This window comes from Tiliqua scincoides, chromosome 4, assembly GCF_035046505.1.
Source record: "Tiliqua scincoides isolate rTilSci1 chromosome 4, rTilSci1.hap2, whole genome shotgun sequence".
Taxonomy (NCBI): domain Eukaryota; kingdom Metazoa; phylum Chordata; class Lepidosauria; order Squamata; family Scincidae; genus Tiliqua; species Tiliqua scincoides.
This window is the reverse complement of record NC_089824.1, coordinates 179,907,421-179,926,398: the sequence shown is the minus strand read 5'-3', so window position 1 is coordinate 179,926,398 and position 18,978 is coordinate 179,907,421. Positions and strand designations below refer to the sequence as shown.

At 42.3% G+C, this 18,978-nt stretch overlaps 1 protein-coding gene across 2 annotated transcripts in view; it reads left to right on the top strand.

Moving 5' to 3' along the window:
• Nucleotides 1-16,054, top strand: part of PLXNA2 (plexin A2) — a 481,295-nt gene extending 465,241 nt beyond the window's left edge. For both annotated transcript variants that reach the window (XM_066626224.1, XM_066626221.1), the window contains 6 exons: nt 1,938-2,037; nt 3,362-3,552; nt 4,116-4,285; nt 7,929-8,141; nt 9,321-9,471; nt 12,908-16,054. In XM_066626224.1, coding sequence (XP_066482321.1) covers nt 1,938-2,037; nt 3,362-3,552; nt 4,116-4,285; nt 7,929-8,141; nt 9,321-9,471; nt 12,908-13,003 — 921 coding nt within the window. In that variant the 3' untranslated portion in view covers nt 13,004-16,054. The remainder of the gene's footprint in view (nt 1-1,937; nt 2,038-3,361; nt 3,553-4,115; nt 4,286-7,928; nt 8,142-9,320; nt 9,472-12,907) is intronic.
• The last annotated feature ends 2,924 nt before the right edge of the window (nt 16,055-18,978 follow it).

Sequence of the window (18,978 nt, the reverse complement as noted above, 5' to 3'; positions counted from 1 at the left end):
CCAACTCCCTAATCCTCATACTCTGTTGTAATTAAGCTTAGGTATGTAAATGAAACAATCACATACTGTTCCCCACCTCTAATTATCCCTCCCTTCTTTCTTCTGTTTTAGATTGTGAGCTTCTTGGGGATAGGGACTTGTCCCCTCATTATCATGCCACAGATGGTGCTATATATAAATACAAATAAGAATCTGAAATATTTTTTCCAGCCCTGCCTGGAGGAGAGTACTCTGCAAGTGTGCAGTATTTAGAGTCTCTTTCTTTTGGTTAACTACAGCTCTGAAGAAATGATGCAGTCCCAGAAGCCCGGGAGTGATTGCTTTTGTGTGTGAACTTCCTTTTGTATTTCAGCCACTGGAATTAAACCAAAGTGGCAGCTAATAACATCCTAAGAAAATAATATAACTGCTGATAGTTTCTTTTAGAGTCTTTAAAATTGGGTGAAAGGAGGCGGAGGAGAAGAAACAACAAAGTGTTGTGCTCGCAAAATGTAAATACCTCATTCTTGCTGCATATAATGCAAAGCTTTGTTGTTAATAATAATAAATAACTTTCATAAAATAATATCTTTTATAATGAAGGCCTTCACAGGCCTCCATATACTAGTACTTGTCAGCTGTTGCTAAGAATCTGATGGTAAGAACTTTCTTTAAGTTTATTATAATGCTCACCACTGTTGTCACTTTTTAAACACTTCCAGTGAACTCTCCCAACATCCCTTTGAGTGAAGCAGGGTGTTGGGTGGGACCTGGGAATGTTGAACTCATATGAAAACATGTACTAGTTTTGAAAATAAGTAGAGGTGGGACCTCGTTATCCACGGGGATTCTGTTCCCAGACCACTTGCAGATACTGAAAACCGTGAATAACCCATGGATTTGGGACCCGCTTGAGCTCCCAATGCAACCTGAGCTGTTGTGAGCCTTGTTGAGGCCAAGTGCCACTTCTCTGAGGCTCAGATGCCACCTGGAGCCTTCCAACTGCAGCCTCCCCACCCTGTTTCTCTCCTCAGTCTCTTCAAGGATACCCTCCCATTCTTGGGAGGCTTAGGCAATCCCCTTCCCCTGCTGGTCTCCTGGCCCGCCGTCTCCAACCACGGATGCAGTTTTCACCAGTTTGGCATCACTGCAATGGTGGAGGAGGGGTAAAAGAACAAGATTGGGTTCAAAGTCAGTTAAGTCAAATTTCAAATAAGAGAGCATTTTCACTTTGAATTGTGTGCCATTTCAATACCAACAACGATTCTATACCAAGAGGCTGTTAGTACAAATCTCAGAGGAGTAAAGGTCTGTTAATGAAGATAAGTTAAAACTTCTTGACTCTCAGATTTATAGGGAGGGTAAAATTAAACGCTACCACTAAAACCTGCTATAACAAAATCTCGTTAGTGATAATGTTCATTTATAGTTTGACTTCCCCAGATTTAATTTCCCCCTTTTTGGTGCAGTTGTGGGACTGGCAATTTAAGATCCCGAAAGATGATTTTATGACTTGTTCAGTCATAAATCAAACTTTTAAAGTTCATAAAAATGGTTAAAATAAAAAATGGTTTAATAGGAATGTTTTATGGTCCATAACATTATTATAGCTGTTTTATTCCCAGTGCATTATTGCTTTAATTGGGTTGCTACAATTCTTGGGAATCTCCGTTTTTATTGGATCAAATGTAATCCTAACTCAAAGTGACCAAGAATGTCTTCAATATGTCTTTTCATTTCTTCAGGGGCAGAATAAGCCAGCAGGGGAAATATACCCTTTATTTTCTTTGGTCTTCTGACATGGTGTGTCATTCCGTATGTTTCTGCCAAGTCTGAATTGTAAGATTTATAACTGCCAACATTTTCAGCTAGTAGACTCCATGAATACTTTTTAGTATATAACTTCTTTGCCATGTTTCATTTCCCTGCTTATCCTCTTTGCCCTTTTCTTCCATCAGGTGTCGGATCGCTCAGTAGTTGCCCTTGTTCCGAAACAGACCTCTTCCTACAACATTCCCGCCTCTGCCAGTATATCACGGACCTCAATTAGCAGATATGGTAAGAAGCAGAGACATATGATATAAACATAACTTCTAGGCTTTTTCAGATCAGTGCTCTACTCTGATAATTGTGCCCAATTCCAAGGGACTAACATGTGCATTGGCACTCCAAGCCCAGAGGATTGGGAAGGGTACACTTTGATGATATACAAGAAGGCACTGGGCACCATATAACACTGCATGGTGGCTCTAATGCACACACAGAGTAATTCACAAGCAGGAACTGGCCCATTTTCTTCTGCATGTTATGGGCTGCTGTAGCTGTGATATGGGAATCTGCATTTGCGAAATAACCCAAAGTCACTTTGTCTTAAAGAGATGCAAATTCTGGATTCTGAGATGCAATTGTTTTAATTTGTCATTGCGTATTATTGGTTGCAAAAGGCACAGATTCCTCCCCCTTGAAACTTCTTTCCAACAAGGAAGGATTCTTGTTTTCAAATAAGAGTTGAGTTATATCAAGCATCATCTGTGTGGAACTGCTCAGAGTCAGAAGCAACATAAGAGCATTTGTACGCAATGGATCTCCACAGTTGTTGCTAATATTGATATCTCTGATTGCGCAGATGGCATGCAAATGAAGCTGCATATTTACTTTCTACATTTGCATGATGTATTAGTGCAGAGCTCGGTTTAAAAATAGAAAGCTCTCACCCTTTAATTACATCCACAGGAATATTCATATTTATCTGAGCATTAATCAAGAGTGAAGCCTTGGCAAATTTTGTAACGATTCCCTCATTCTCCTGCTAATTTATGGGGATCCCCTTAATTCTACTGTCACCTAGATGGGAAAAGTGGCAAATTAAGAAACCAGTCTGAACTGGTCACTGCAAAACAAGCATTCACTTAAGAACAAGGAGGAGGAAAGATCAAAAACATGAACAGCTCATAGAGTGGCTTGACATTATTCCAAAACATTGCACCAATCCCTGGTGGATAATACTGTAATCTTCACACAACATGAGCAGATACTGGAAGCATCATTTGCCACGTATGGTAGCTATGGTGGCTGAGCGTACAATTTCAGAAGGTTTTGCTTCCATTCTCACTGGATGGTCACCTGTATTCCATCCAGTGAGACAAATCGTATAAGATCTGGGGTCCAGTGTTCTTTGAAGGTAAAATACTGCAAATAAAGCATATAATGCTTCCTCATCATACTCCTATTCATCCTAAAGTATAGAAGTGACTGGACCACTTTGTGCTCTCTTCCAAAAAAGCCAATGAAGATGGCTTTCCTATTAAGCTATGTAAGACAGCTGTAATCAGGAGTGTTTTCCTTTTGAGGTTTACCAGCCTTTTTTCCCCCTCCTGTCCAGATTCTACATTTCGGTACACAGGCAGCCCAGACAGCCTCCGCTCCAGGGCACCCATGATTACCCCAGACCTAGAAAGTGGGGTGAAAGTCTGGCACTTAGTCAAGAACCATGACCACGGTGACCAGAAAGAGGGTGATCGGGGAAGTAAAATGGTGTCAGAGATCTATTTGACCAGGCTGCTAGCAACAAAGGTAATACTTGTATAATCTACTTGGAGAATGAGAGATGAATTGATAATGCAGTGGTAGTCTGGAGAGGACATTTTAGATATCCCTTTTGCAAATTAAGCCATCCTTTTGTGAAAATGGGTCTGAGCTCTCATTCTACTGTTGGGTTGCTGATAAAGAAGGATGTGCAACTCTTTTATATCCTGTAGCTTAGTTTTTCTTACATCATCAAATTAGAGACTCCCACATCTATACTTTATTTGTTTCAGGGTGGCTGGACCAGGACCAGTGCTTTGAATCCTTCATCTTTTTTTTTGTCAACTGAAAATGTTTCTCTCGGTCAACTTCATCTTTTGCAAATTAACGACAGTGAAAATAATCTGTTGCACTTTGGAAATTGGAGCAGTTGTTTATAAAAATCAAATGACTGTGCTTGAAAATATCCTGTTTTTGAAAGCAAATGGAAGAGATAGATAATTTTGCCCAGTTTTAAGTTAGGCATAACCTATAACAATATTGTTCTGCACTTGTCCTTGCTGATAGTTTGTGGGCAAGCACTCTCACACCTCGGTCTCTGTTTCAACCAGGGTACGCTGCAAAAGTTTGTGGACGACTTGTTTGAGACCTTATTCAGCACCGTGCACCGAGGCAGTGCTCTCCCACTGGCCATCAAATACATGTTTGATTTCCTGGATGAACAAGCAGATAAGCATGGCATCCATGACACTGATGTGAGGCACACCTGGAAGAGCAACTGGTGAGAGCTATGACATTTTGCAGACGTGAAGAAAGAACTGCAATAACACAGGGATGTGTATTGAGGGTTTATGTAATTCACATGACCTAGACCTGTCTCAGAAGTTGCCTGCCTAGGATGCATTCAGCTTGCTTTCTGAAGAGTACATGAACACAGTTTCTGGTTTTCTGTATTGGTCTGAAAGTTGCATATTTTGCTGCATTTAGTCTGTCTTTGGCATATGATTTTTACCAGTGCATAAACCCTCCTCCAAGTTCCTCACTTCTAGCGTAATTGTTTCGGGATGCTTAAAACACCCATAAGGCATTGAGAGGTAATGCTGATCCTAACCAAACACACCCTATGCACCCTTACTGTCATCCTTCAGTCCTTGAATCTAGCAAACATATAGTATATAATCTCAGAACTGGTACTCCAGAGTTATTGCCCCATTTCGACGAACACAATGGCAGCTATGCCAGTGAGTCCCATGCTGACCTGCAAAAGCTTACACAGTGCCACAGGGGACCACTGTACAACACAGTCTTCCACAAAGCATGTGCCTTCTTATTTAAAACCATAATTTCTTAACATCTGGTCACGTTCCCAAGTGTTGAGGCATTAGGGAAACTGAAGACTGCCTGTGGTGTTTGTTAGATGTTATATGGAGATAAACCAAGGCAAACTATGCTCTGCAGGATATAAGCTGGGCAGTTCTTAATAAACCTGAACTGCATTGAAATGGATCATTCAGATTCATAGGGCAGCGGAACAATTCTCTGCCTGGGGAAGGTGAATTCAGATACTCAAATTGTAGTCTGTTCTCAGACTACAATTCTAAAAGCATTTTCTCAAAAGCCTTTCAACTGTTAATTTAAAAATGTTATTGAAACAAAAGGAAGAAAGAGTAGATACTTATTCAGTCACTCACTTCTGAAAAAGAAGGTAGGTTTCATTATGTCCAGCTCCCTGCCTTACCAAGGCAATTCCTTCTTTGCAGCATTGTTTCAGCAGAGTTACAGTGCTTGGTCAACTTTTGCTCTATTTTCTAGATAGTCAGTTTTACAGTTAAGCACCATCTGCTTCCCCCAGATGGTAACACAAATTATGTCTACTCAGCCTTGTGCTGAACTGTTTAAAACCACTCCTTTAACATGGAATGTAATAATGATCAGACTTTCTCAAGAACAGTCCCGCAAACACCTGCCTGTCACAATTACCAGGGCTCAATTTTACCAGAGCTGCCAAAATGTCTTTTGGGACAGTAGGGTACAATTCCCTTTATTAATGTGGTTGCACCTCAACATTCATGATAACACAGCAGTCCCAGGACCATATCCTTATTGAAAGTAAGGCTGGTGGGGTCTTTTATATATATAGAAGGTTGAAGCTATGGTCAGAACCCCGCAAACTGTGCATTGTACAGGATAAGCTAATTACTCCACCCAGCAGAAGAACCTGCTTCATCAGGATAGTTTTCACCAATATTTTGTTCTTGACAATAATTTGCATTAGGTAGATGTGTAATATTCTGGCCTTCAGGTCCCGCAGTTTGTAACAGTTTGTTTCAAGAGTGGGATAGATTCATACCTCTCATTAGTTATTCTAGTCTTTTTAATTATTCCATTACTTGATAGTGTTTATCACATGTAGAGCTGATTAAGTGATGAACTTTCAGTCAGTAGAGCCAGAAATGCCATCCAGGCTTCCTGGATTGCAGAGTAGCACCTTAAGGGCAAAGACATCTCCCACTCCATCATCAACAGCCTGTGGAAGAGGCTGAACAGGAGCTGCTGAGAAAAACCAACCTGATGGTGACATACAAATGTGGTTGCAACTAGGATTGAACCAGATGTTCATTAGTTTCAAAAGCCTTCCTTTACAACCACATATAAGACCTTCCGGCCCATGTGTCTCTGGGCAGCAACCATGGTGGAGCAATCACACAAGCGAGGAAGAGGACACTGACAAGTAAAAGAAAGCTATCCAAGTTCTTCTTGGTTGCTTTGGGGACTACTGCTCAGTTCCCCTATATCTTTAAAGAACAACCTTTTGGGGGAGAGCAGCTCAGCCATGAGGCAACCTGAAGCACCTTCCATCAGTGGTGGATTGTGAGGGGAGTGAGGGAGTGGTGGATTCAGGGTGCTCTGCAGTCCACCATCATATTGCTCAAGCCTGCCACAGATGCAAGATGCATCTGTCTCCCTAATCATGTTCCTCACATGGTATTCTCAAACCCAGAAGTGCAGGACATCAGGTCTTATTTATAAGGACTGTGCCGATGAAAGACCTCTTTGACTCACATCATCTCTTTAGGTAAAACCATAAGTACCACACTTGTGGGTCTGAGGAAACCACATGAGATGCAAGCTAAGGGGCCTTTTTTCTCTTCTTACGGTGTGTCACAGCAAAGGCGGTGGCAGTAGCATCAGGCCGTGTCCAAGGTCGCACACCCCTGCTTTGGCGCCTCCTGCACCATTGTCTTTGTGCAGTGCTTTGTTTTCTTCTCTTGAACACCTGATAGCAAATATCTCGAAGGTGCTATCATGAAAAAGAAATGAAAAACCTTTTCATCAACAACAGTTCATGTGAATAGATACTTGTGGATGACCCTTAGTTGTAACAACTTAGTTTGAGCAACTACATAGCAGTGACTCTTCAACCACTTCTCAAGTGTTTTTCTGAACTTCCAGCTAAGCTCTTTTGTCAGTGACAGGGTACCCTTTGCTCAAACCAAGTACAGCTGATAGAAGCAGCACTTTGTATTCCATATTTTCAAAACAATTGCTGCTGTTGCATCTTTCTCTTTGCTGTTATTTTAGGATTAAAAGTTCCCTGGGTTAGAAATTTGCCACTGAAAGGAGAATAAAAGCTCATACATACACCAAATGCCAACCCCAGACTATATATATTTCCTTCCTTCAATCCCTTGTGGTTTGAAAAGCCTCTAATCATCATGTCTGCCAAAGCCAGATTCCCTGCTAAGGCTGCAAAGAGCTAAAAACAATTTAGCAGAAGCTTTAGATGAACGAGTTATTAGGCTAAAATGTTGGAATCTGGAATAAAATGACACTTCTTACAGCTACCAAGTGGCACCAATGAGCAGAGAATTTTCCCCCCATGATTGCCAGACCTTTAGCACAGAGAGCTTCCCAACTGTTGCTGAGCTCTGCATGCAGCAGCTAAAAAAATAAAATCCCAAGAGAAGAGACGGCTGTTCAAACCAGTATTTAGGTCTTCAGTGTGACTTCCCCTTTCAGTGATGACTGCGTGAGCTCACTAAGCTGCTTTGTACTGAGTCAGACTATTGGTTTATCTTCTTCCTCTTGGTGGCTGCCTAACAGGACACTGAACAGCATCTTTCCACAAAGAAGTCATTTTCACTCACACAAGCATCCCAGTTTAAGCAGTCAAAAACACCCAAAGAAGATAAATCAGGAAAATAGCCCCACCTTGACTTTGATATTTTCTATATCCTAGTTCTAAGTATTTTTTGCACCTGCCTGTTGGAGTCATTCTTGTGAGGGATAGATTTTTTTTTTTTGGGGGGGGGGAATAAAGTGCCATTTTGTGAAAAGAAAGCAGGGTATATGGAGTGTGCAATAAATGCTTTCCTCTTCCTTCTTGGACTTATAATATATGCTTATGCCTCCTTTTTCTGCAGTCTTCCTCTTCGCTTCTGGGTGAATGTCATCAAAAACCCACAGTTTGTCTTTGACATCCACAAAGGAAGCATCACAGATGCCTGTCTCTCAGTGGTGGCCCAGACATTTATGGATTCATGCTCCACCTCAGAGCACCGCCTGGGCAAGGACTCTCCCTCCAACAAGCTGCTGTATGCCAAGGACATACCCAGCTATAAGAGCTGGGTAGAGAGGTCAGTGTGAGGATCGAGGAGCAACTGCTGGATCATGACTGCCTCCTTCAAAGCCTCCCCCACTTTGTTCTGTTCCAGAGCTTTTTGCTCTATAATTTATGATTGTAGGACTGGAGATGGAGGAGATGAACTTACCCATTGGGACTTGCCATATGTTTGCACTGCTCAGAGTTTTGTCTTACAACTCCTACCATTGAAACATAAAATGTTGAACTAGAATCCATTCCCTTCTGCCAGAACATGAATGTGTGTCTCTATGGGAGATTCTTGCAATACTGACCCAGCACTTAAGTGCTAAAACAGAAATGAAATAAAGATGCCCCCATAAGAAAGCATGCTGTACTAGGGTAGGATATTCATAGCCCACACTGGCCCTCTTATTATCCCAGTCCTATCTGCTATAGGAGAAAGTAGGATGCACCCTTCATCTCTCTATCACCTCCCACCATAGGCAGAGTTACTTTGGAATCCTGGACAATACTTTGCTCTTGCATGGATACTTTTACAGCCCAATTGTATCCTTACCTCCCCCCCGCCAATGCAGCAACACCAAAATGGCTACCACTGCATCCTGCAGGGGGGACAGTTGTGGAGGTCTCCTCTGGGAAAGGGAATGTTCCCGCAGTGCAGAAGGATCTACTCAGACCTGCACTAGCTGGTGCAGATCTGCATGGACCTGCAGGATTGGATCCTGGAAGTGAATTAGGATTAAGTGGCTGCCATTGCCACCAAACTCACTTCCTTCGTCTGCCCTTCTCCCATCCCTTTCCACCTTCCCCCACTCCCTGTGCTGCCTCATTCCACCCTCCCCTGTCCTTATCCTGCCCCGCCACCATGTCCTGGCAGGGCCCTCCCCACCATCCTACCTGCCTTGACAGGTGGTGAACGATCCTCGGGCAACTGAAGGAAGGCTTCAGTCTTCCCACCGGTGCTTCAGCAGTTGCATGAGTTCATATGCTGACATTGCTTTTTATGACAGGTGTAAGGCAGTTGCCACTAGCGGAATGCACATTCCACCAGCGACAGGCCCATATAGGATAGAAGACTCATAAGAAATTTTTAAACATAGCACTGAAGGGAACTTCAAAGGTTTATTGTTTGATTTTTGCTGTTAAGTATTGATCCTTTCAAATACTTCACTACACAGTTCTCATATACTCCTTTCCATGCTTTTAACAGGTATTATGCAGACATTGCTAAACTACCAGCCATCAGTGACCAGGATATGAATGCCTACCTCGCAGAACAGTCACGCCTGCATGCTGTTGATTTCAACATGCTGAGTGCACTCAATGAAATCTACTCCTATGTCAGCAAATACAGTGAGGAGGTAAGGCATCTTTTCCCCACAACAGGGGCTGGAGGAACTATTCCCCTCATAAAACAATCCTTGCTTATTCTTGCCATTAAAAAAATCTATGATTACGTATGTTCACGTATTACACCTATGGTGGATTACATAAAGCGTCTTGGGAAGGAGGTTTTTGTGGCTACAACTGCTATAATGGCACTTAAGGGTTAAATAGCCACTTTTTGGTGAAAAAATAACAGTGCGGTAGTAAAAGTTTAAATATTTTTCCTCTTTGCTATGGCTTCAGTCAGAATTGCAATCCCAACAGGTACTGCTTGTGAGTAAAAGTAAGCTCGTAACTACAACATCACATGGCTAATAATGTATAGTTTAGATCTTCTTTTCATTTCATGGTAATAGCAATGCCAGATTTCATGACAAACAATGGAACTGCAGCTTTATCAATGTATGGTTTATTCTAATCTAGCCAACTATCTTCAGCTATGGTTAGTTTCCACTGATTCAAATGGAAACACAAGAAATTAAGCAATTGGCAACATTTGCACTGTGTGATTATTTGAACCACAGTTAACATCTTACCCCCAACAGATAATAGTCACTGTCTGGCTTACAGTCTGGCTGGATAATAGTCATAGCAGACTTCATGGACTTCCCCACCCAGTCTCAGTTATTGGAACTGGGATTCTTTTGTCATTCAGGAACATATCTATGATTACTAGAACATACTGTGAACAAACGGATTATGATGAAATAGCATGACCTTGTGAAGCTCATATACAATCAAACCAGGCAACCAAAAACCGAATTATTCTCCAAAAGAGAAAATTTTTGTTGACATTATTTTTTCTCTTAACATCATTGTGTTTATGCCAACACAGAATAAAAGAAGCACTGTGTAATAAATTCCTGTTCTACATACAGGTACATTAGCTAAAGAGTTTTTCCCATGTAATAACTGGTCAAGACTATCAGAATTAACTTAAATAGCAAAGAATTGTTTTTGGAGGAAACTCATATAAAGATCCAAAGAGCTACTTTAGATAAGTTCAAAGGCCTGCATCTGTCAAGTGTGACATTTTCTTTGAACCACTGACACCACCCCTGACCCCTTAATGGCATGTCATAACCTGCTTTTGAATGTCTTCTGAATTTCAAAAACAGTTTCCCAAAGCTCTTTTGGATCTGCAAAAGTAGTTGCCTGGTTCATTAGATCCTGGTCCATAAGTTTTAAGCTCATTCACAGTTGTAGGAATTGATAATAAGGGAACCCAGCTTCTTATCCTGAAGTAAAAATATCTCTAGGAGTTATCCATCTCTAAATTTATATAAATGGACTTATAAACCACCATGCTATCATTTATTTTTAAAACAATGTTGTAAAAGTAGACACATGTTTTCTTGCAGACAGCAAAAATAATCCTATGCCTTCTAGGAGGAGCATGAACATTATTCTTATTTTATAGTTATTTTTGTGCAGTTGCCTAATTTCTATCTATTGTCATTACTAGTATCCAATATATTTATTTCAAATAGGACTAAATTAGTGAGATAACTTTATCAGTTATGTAATTAGATCACAGTCAGAGAAAGCAGAGGGTTTTCATTTTTAACTCTTGACTGAGCTGCACTGAGGCCTAGCAAAAACTGGCCTGACCAATGTTGCTGTCCCATTCTGTCTCATCCCATCTCCCCGGGATACTGTCCCGTCCCATCTTCCCAGAAAGAAATAATATGGCACGGCCTAAGCAAGTTCTATTTTACAAAGTGTTGCTGGTAGCATGGGCTCTTCTGACGAATGTATCACTTGAAACCAAGTTTCCACCATCTGTTCAACCCTTTAATTTGCAGTGCAAGAAAAGCCTATTTTGCAATTACAACCATTAAAGGCAAGGTTTTTGTCATTTAATTGCATGTATATTCGTGTGGTGCTGTGCAGCAGCATTTGCCGCTTAGGGATGAGAACCTCATTACTTTCCTGCTAAATGATACAGGAAATGTAGCACCCAGTATGTGATTGTGTTTCTTGTCCGTAATGTGCACCAACACGATAATGCAGAAATTAGTGTGGGCTAGTGAATCGAACAGTACTTGCAAAGGCTTTCATTCCTTATGTTTTTTCCTTGGAAAATCCAGCTAAGGACTGGGATTTATACTAGCCTCCTCTGCATTGGCACCTAGCTGCCAATTGTTATCCTTCCCTCCACTCCCAAGGACTTAACAGATCCACCATAAATATTAACCATGCTACAGTCGCTACAGTCAACAGCACCACTCTTGTATGATCCTTGAAATGAAATCAACATACTGTATCCTTTCTGTCAACTTTTGCAATCCTCAGAAAAACCTGCACTCAGATAGGCAGATTCTTGCTTCATTATCTTTATGCACATTCATCGATATACATGTCACAAACCTGTTTATCAGGGTACCCTCAAACAACATTGTGGTTTCAGACTGAGAGCACATTCTCTTGCAAAACGTCCAAAGTTCAATCCCTGGGTTTTCCACTTACGCCATTTCTGCCCAACATTGCATATACACAACAGAGATCAAATGTGTACACTGGTGGGCCAGGCAGAAATGGGTGGAAAAGGTTCCTAAGTAGCAGAACTTGGAAAGATCTACAGACAGCATCTTGGAGACAGTATGGACTGATGGATCTGAATCATTATAAATCAGCAAGATATGAAGGTTCAGGTACCATCCAGATATTTTATCAGCAGGGCTGTGCGAGTCAGAATTGGAAGCAATTTTGGATGGAGTTGGAGGTTTTGTGTACCAGTTCCATAGCCCTGCTAGTTATAGTAGTTTGCATACCACTGGTGAATGCATGAGCCTCCAATTCCAGCCAAAATTGCTTCTGACTCCAACTCCACAGCCCTGATTATCATTATGTGTATAGGTGCAGATAGTCATAATTTTTTAAGGGTCCAAACGTATTCAGCTTTCCAGCACTGATGCAACTATGACAATGGAGCACACGCTGCATCCTGCATGGGGCGGGCAGTCATGGAGGCCTCCTCAAGATAAGGAAAAAATTGTTCCCTTATCTTTGGGCTGCATTGTGGCTGCATCAACACTTGAAAGTTGGATAGGTTTGGACCCTAAGAATGTTTCGTTGTTTCTGTCTACCCCAGTGATTTTCAACCCTTTTCATCTCACAGCACACTGACAGGGCATTAAAAGGTCAAGGCACACCATCAGGTTTTTGACAATTGACAAGGCATACCATGCTGCTAGTGAGGGGCTCACATCCCCCATTGGCCCTACTAATAAATTACCTTTCCCCAAATTCTGGTGGCACACCTGTGGATGACTCACGGCACACCAGTGTGCCAAGGCACAGTGGTTGAAAACCCTTTCTTTATCCCTCATTCTACTCGCAAAGTATCAGATCATTTTGTTTTCTGCTCTGTCTGAAATGTTGGTCATGAGTTTGTTTGTTTGGTCCTAGATCATTGGGGCCCTGGAGCAGGATGAGCAGGCGCGCCGGCAGCGCTTGGCATACAAAGTAGAACAGCTTATTGGTGCCATGTCTATGGAAAGTTGAAGAAAGGAGCTGGAACTCCTAGAACAAGACGGAAATGGTTTCCACAAAAACTTCCAGGAGAACAGGCAAGGAGGCCACTGGGAACATACTTGAAGTACTATGACAACCTCCAGAAAGAAGCAGAAGTTGGCCCAGATACTTGGCTCAAAATCATCAGATTCCAGTTGAAAAAACAGGAGAAAACCAATTGAGCATCCCAAAAACCAGGTGATCCTGCCAAGAAGTTCAGCTCCTCAAGTTGTATACCTAGAAAGATCCTGGGAAGCTTAGATTCCTCCATGACTGCTGCTTTGCATGAAAGTTGTTTGATGTATATTAGGAGATAACAAAAACGTTATTTAAAGTTTTTTTCATTTTTTAAAGAAAAAGGAAAGAAAGAATTAAAAAAAAAGAAAATATAACAAAAACCACAGTGGCCACATCAAATACCCTGTTAAAAAGATTCCGCTGCACACACTGCCCCTCCTCTCTCCTGAGATCCTGGTTGTTCATGGCTCAGATGTATGGTTTGCTAGTAGATTCTCATGTCATGGGAAATGTTTGGAAAATGCCATTATTCCTCTTCCTGGGAACTTACAAAAAACCCCACAAGCACAAATTTGCACCAAACCTTTTTAAACAAAGGACAATAACCAGTGCAGTTGGGGAAGACCAGCAGTTTGCATCTGCAAGAGGCACTTAGCAGAAACAGACCTGAGTGGAAAAGCCATTGAGTCATTCAACCTATCTGTCTTGGAATCCACCTTTAGCTATGTATTTATAGAGTATGGATATTTTTTTAACAATCCTATTTACCATTGGAGGGGTACTATGATCTTTTGGAAGTCCTTCATTCCTCTTCTACTTCAACCCAAAACTCCGCTCTGTTGCAAAGATTCCTCCCTTTCTGTGTATTTTGACAACTGTGTTCCAAAGGAATGTCTCGTCCTTTTGAAGCTAAGGAAGTTGTGAGTGGTTGAAAACTGAACCTGGTGCATCGTGGGCTTCTGCAGGTGCAATTTGTGTAAAAACTAATTGGCTTTCATAGTTGCTTGGAATGTGGGTTATTTAGCTTTGGGTTTTTTTTTTCCTAGTCACTATGTGATTACTTGCAGTAAAAAAAAAAATGTTTACAGCAAGCAGTACTTGAACAGCTTAGACCTAGTGAGGCAACATATTTATTGCTTTCTTGCTTTGGATTCTCTGTTTATGTGATCAGGACAGGTAGCGCTTGCATTTTGTCACACCATATGCAAGGTCAGTCAAAGATCAATATAAGACATCTGTGTCCACTGGAAGGGTGAGATGGGAAGAGACTATCTCTGTAAAGACATGGAATCGACACACTCTACATGCTGATTGATGGCTGTTGTCTTTGTCCCTGTCCACGCATGTCATCTTAGGTTCCCTAGCTGACCCTTACAGCCCGTTTCTTAGTGATCAGTAGAAGGCTATTGTTGTTTCTTTCAAAAAAGACCAAAGCTTTCTTGTCCTTTTTGAGAGTGCCAAGTAGCAGGTGGGGTGCTGTAAATATTTCTCTCTGTAATAAATATTGATATTTGTGCAGGCTACGTTTAAGAGTGGAAATTTGAGGACTAGGCATTTAGGCCTGATAGAAGGCAGGATACACCTCTCAGGTGTAGGTTGCCAAGGCAGCAGGTATAGGTTGGACAGCCTCAAGAAGTAGGGTAGAGAATGCAAGGAACAACCATTCAATAATATTTAATAGCTGTAGAATAGAAGGAAGTCTCAGAATCAGGAGAACCAAGGCTATGCTCTTGCAATACCTGTGTATCTATGCTTTATCCTGGTTACCTTTGTCACATTATCCACCTTGCAAGGCAGGTGTAGGAGGCAGTCAGAAAGGGACAGTTACCATGCATGACTAATATTTGGTTTGCCAAGCAGTTTCAGAAAAGAGGATGTGGCTACATCTCTGTCAAAGCAGACCCTTTTTCACACTGCTGGCTTGTGCTGATGTATTCATAAGGTCACTGGGCCATTTTTGCACCTTTCAACACATGCCAGCCCTCTTTTTCTCAGAGCAGGAGAGGAGGCTGTGTCCACAATAGGCCGGGGGTGGGTGGGTTGCACACTGAATTACCTACTCTGTGAGAATTCCTGAGTCCTTACTTTCTAATCATTATCCTGAATGCTGCCAGCAAAAGGATAAGAAAAGGAGCAACTTGCTGCTTTAATTACAATTCATTAAAAGCAGTGCCAAGCCCACTTTCCCCCTGATAATTCACTTTCATAAGTTTCCCTGGGTCCTATTAATCGCCTGAAAGAAATACTAATGACTGACCTTGTGCAATAAGCCAAAGCCTTTGACATTCACAGCAGCCAAAGCTTTGCAGCCAAAAAAGCTCTGATTTACATTGACTTGGCAAGAACAGGGACAAGGAGCCAAATGCAGGGAGCATCTCAGAAGAAAGGCAGCTCAGTTTCAGGAGAATTTCCTCTATACCCTTTGGCAGTGTGGCAAGCTTGATTGCAGAAGCAGATTTGTCTCCGTTATCCTGGACTTAATTGATGTAGGTGATAAGTTTAACAGCCAATTTTTGTGAGAAGAATTTTCACTTCACCCAATTACAGGCACTTCACGATTAGGCCATGTTAGGTCTCCTTCAGAGTATTTCCCTTTTTATTGGATTTTACTGTAGTGACAGATGGGCTGTATGGCTGCAGTTTCAGCCTTTCAAACTAAGGTTGCAGCCAGACAGCCATTTCATGTCTCATTAGTTGAAGGGGAGGAAGAGGTAACCCACAACTAGTAAAGCAGGTGGGCAGTTTGGATTGTGTCACCCACATAGCTTGGTAGCCACTCCCCCATAGCTTATTTGAACAAAGGAATTGACAAAGACCTTAGAGCCCAATCCTAAATGCTCCCAGTACTGGCGCTGAGCTTTAGCGCCAGCGCTAGGTGCAGTAAACGTGCCATGAAGCATGTTTATGGCACCTGGTGAATAGGGAGCTCTGGTGCTGGGCCCATATCAGTCAGGTACCAGGTCCAGCAGCGGCAGGAGGAGGGTGCACCACCACCAGGGGTAAGTGCAATAATTGGGCAGCAGTGCGGTCTCTGGGGAAGGGGGAGGGTAGAACGAGGGCAGGGGGGAGGACCAGGGCAGGAGAGGGGTGGGACCAGCAGAGCTCTGCTCTGCTGTATCCTGAACTTCTTGTCAGGCTGAAAAGCTCGGCACAGAGTCTCTCAAGTCTATCCTGGCAAAATAGCCTGCACAGACTTGAGAAGCCCCATTTTGGTGCTTGGAGCTTTCCTTAGGGGGAGGGAACAAACATTCCCTCCCCCTGAGGAGACTCCCAGCAGCTTCCTGGCACCTACTGGATACAGTGGTAGCTGCTTTGGCACCGCTGCTCCTGCGGGTGCAGGGAAGCTTAGGATTGGGCTGTCATGCAACTTGCAGGTGTCAAGCATGCTGATTCAGGCACACTCCATCTGGAAATACCCACTAAGCATGACCACACAGTCCTTGTTTTCTATGGCAGACTGATAAAAACTATGTGTTGGCTGTGGGTAGGAGAAATTTCTGTATGGTTGGCTAGAACTTAACCTTCTGTTGAAATGAAACTTCAAGTTTTCGTATAGTTTTTGCTCCCTGATTAGGCACAGATGGAAACCAAAAGGCAGCCAAACCATGTAGTTGTGGCTGCATGTGGCCTTGCTTATGGATAACTCAGGTGTTGTTTTCTTGGAATACAGCCAGGCTAGAGCATTTAGCAACCATAGGCGACATTACCACCTGCCCATTTCAGTGCCTGCTTCCCCTGATGTTTTGAGTTCCAGCCTATTCTGTTTCAGGTGTTTTCACATCAAAGACAGCAACGTCATTTCTGGAATTTCTGTGCCTGGCGCTGCCGTTTGAATAATTCCATTTAATCTTCTACTGATGAGTGCTATCCAGATCCATCAAAGAGCCCACTGTGAGGGGTAGTGATGTGCTAATCAAATACTTCTTTCCTTTGAAGGCCTTTTTCTTTTCTTTTTTTAAAAGTCATCTTGTTAGCGCACTCGCCTGAGTCCCTGCTGTACTCTTTTTTCCTTAGGATGAAATTCTGCAGTCACTTGGCAGAGCAATGGCCCTCTCAGTTTATCTAACTTCTTCTGTAATCTTTCCATGAGTACTTAGAATTGTAGGAGTAAACTGCTAAACTGCTACAGTCTGAGAATAACCTCTGATTAAATTAACAACTGGCATGATAAAAGAGGTATTGAAAGTTATAATGCAACCCTGTTGCTAGTGGGAAATACTCCAGGCAGGAATAGTTAAAAGCTGTATACCTCATTGAGAATAGAGGAGGTCTTGGTCTTACTCTGAAAAAGATGGTGCTGTGGACTGGCAAGCTGCTATTCTGTTCCAGTTGCAATGGGATACCTTTTGCTTGCCAGTCAGAGAAACCCATGAAATATTTAGCATCTGTGTTACATCTTCATACCATGTAGTAGGTCCTTTTTGTCCCTATACCCTCCCTTCTCATCCATTCTGTTAGTTTTTATGTAAATCACCGGCTACAAAGTCAGTTGGTTTCTACTCTCTGCAAAAGTGGCAGAAGGGGTCCCTTTTCTTTTCATCAACAGCTACTTCTCTGGAATGGTCCTACATGTAGGTAGCTTATTTGAGCTTACTTCAGTTTTATTCATCTAGTTCAGTTTAAATGAACACAGTTCACATTACATCTTCCGGAAAAACAACACAAAAGTTGTGTCAGAATAACAAAAGGGCCAAGGATTTAACAGGACAAAGATACCTGTACACACCAATCCATTCTGTTTTTTACTAGGACAGCGGTTCCCAAACTTTTTAGCACTAGGACCCACTTTTTAAAAACGACACCTAGCTTTATAAAACTTTTTTAAAAATTTCACCTTGCTGCTGCTCAAGCCTCTGTTTTTATCCTGATGCCAGATGCAAGGGAGGGCTCCAGGATGCAAGTCTCTTGTTGCCTTGTGTGCTCTTTGAGGTACCTGGTGGCCCACTGTGAGATACAGGAAGCTGCACTGGGTGGGCCTTCAGCCTGATCCAGTGGGGCTCTTCTTATATTCTTATCCTTTTTACTATGAAGGAGGTACATGTTCATTGGATCGGGACCATTCTGACCTTGCTTTTCCCATCACTTGGCCTTTGATAGGAGCTGAGGCACATTTGCCTACTCACAAGTACTCACTTGCACATGTGGCTTAGTTTAGCTTACCATAGGGCTCAGTACATTTTCCTTGTCCGCTTGGAGCGGGGACTTCCTTCTCAAATGTTTTGGGGGGGGGGCTGAGTTCATCAGATCAGGACCATTCTGGTGCCACTGCATTCCTCTTGGCCTGCCTTTCAAAGTGCACTGAGGTATAGTTGGCCACTTGCAAGTAAACATGCATGTGTGGCTCAGTTTCACTTTCCCTGGGGCTGAATACATTGTCCTTATTAGCTATCAGCTTGTCAGTTTCACGACCCACCAATAATCAGGTGGTGACTCACTGGTCGGTTGTGACCCACAGTTTGGGAAACACTAGGCTAGAATATTATTTTCTAGTTACAACATGTTATGAAAAGGGCTCTGACGAGTCACAAAAGCTATTCTAGAACTATTAGTACTCTATTACAAATAAATGTCTTTCTTTGACCTGTTCAGTTGCTTGTGAAGAGTGTGACTGGACAGGGCTTAAGTGGACTGGGAGAGTTCCACTTAAGAAGCAAAAAGGCTCTGTTTTGATGCTACCAAATCTGGTACTGAAGCCGTAATTGAAAAAATCACAAGTGACCAGCCTGTTGTTGCCCTTCCTCATCATTCTGTTATCCTCTGGATCATGGAACTGTGCATAGAGGCACAAGAAACCTACCAGAAAGATTGCTCAAAGCAGCAATATAGGTCTGGCTTGTGATTTTGTTTAGACCCAGGTACATTTGCTTTATTTTCTCCTTGAGTATTTTGTTGCATAAAGAGCCAAAACACAACAATGGGGAGTAGGGCTTGGCCGAAACAGGAGCAAT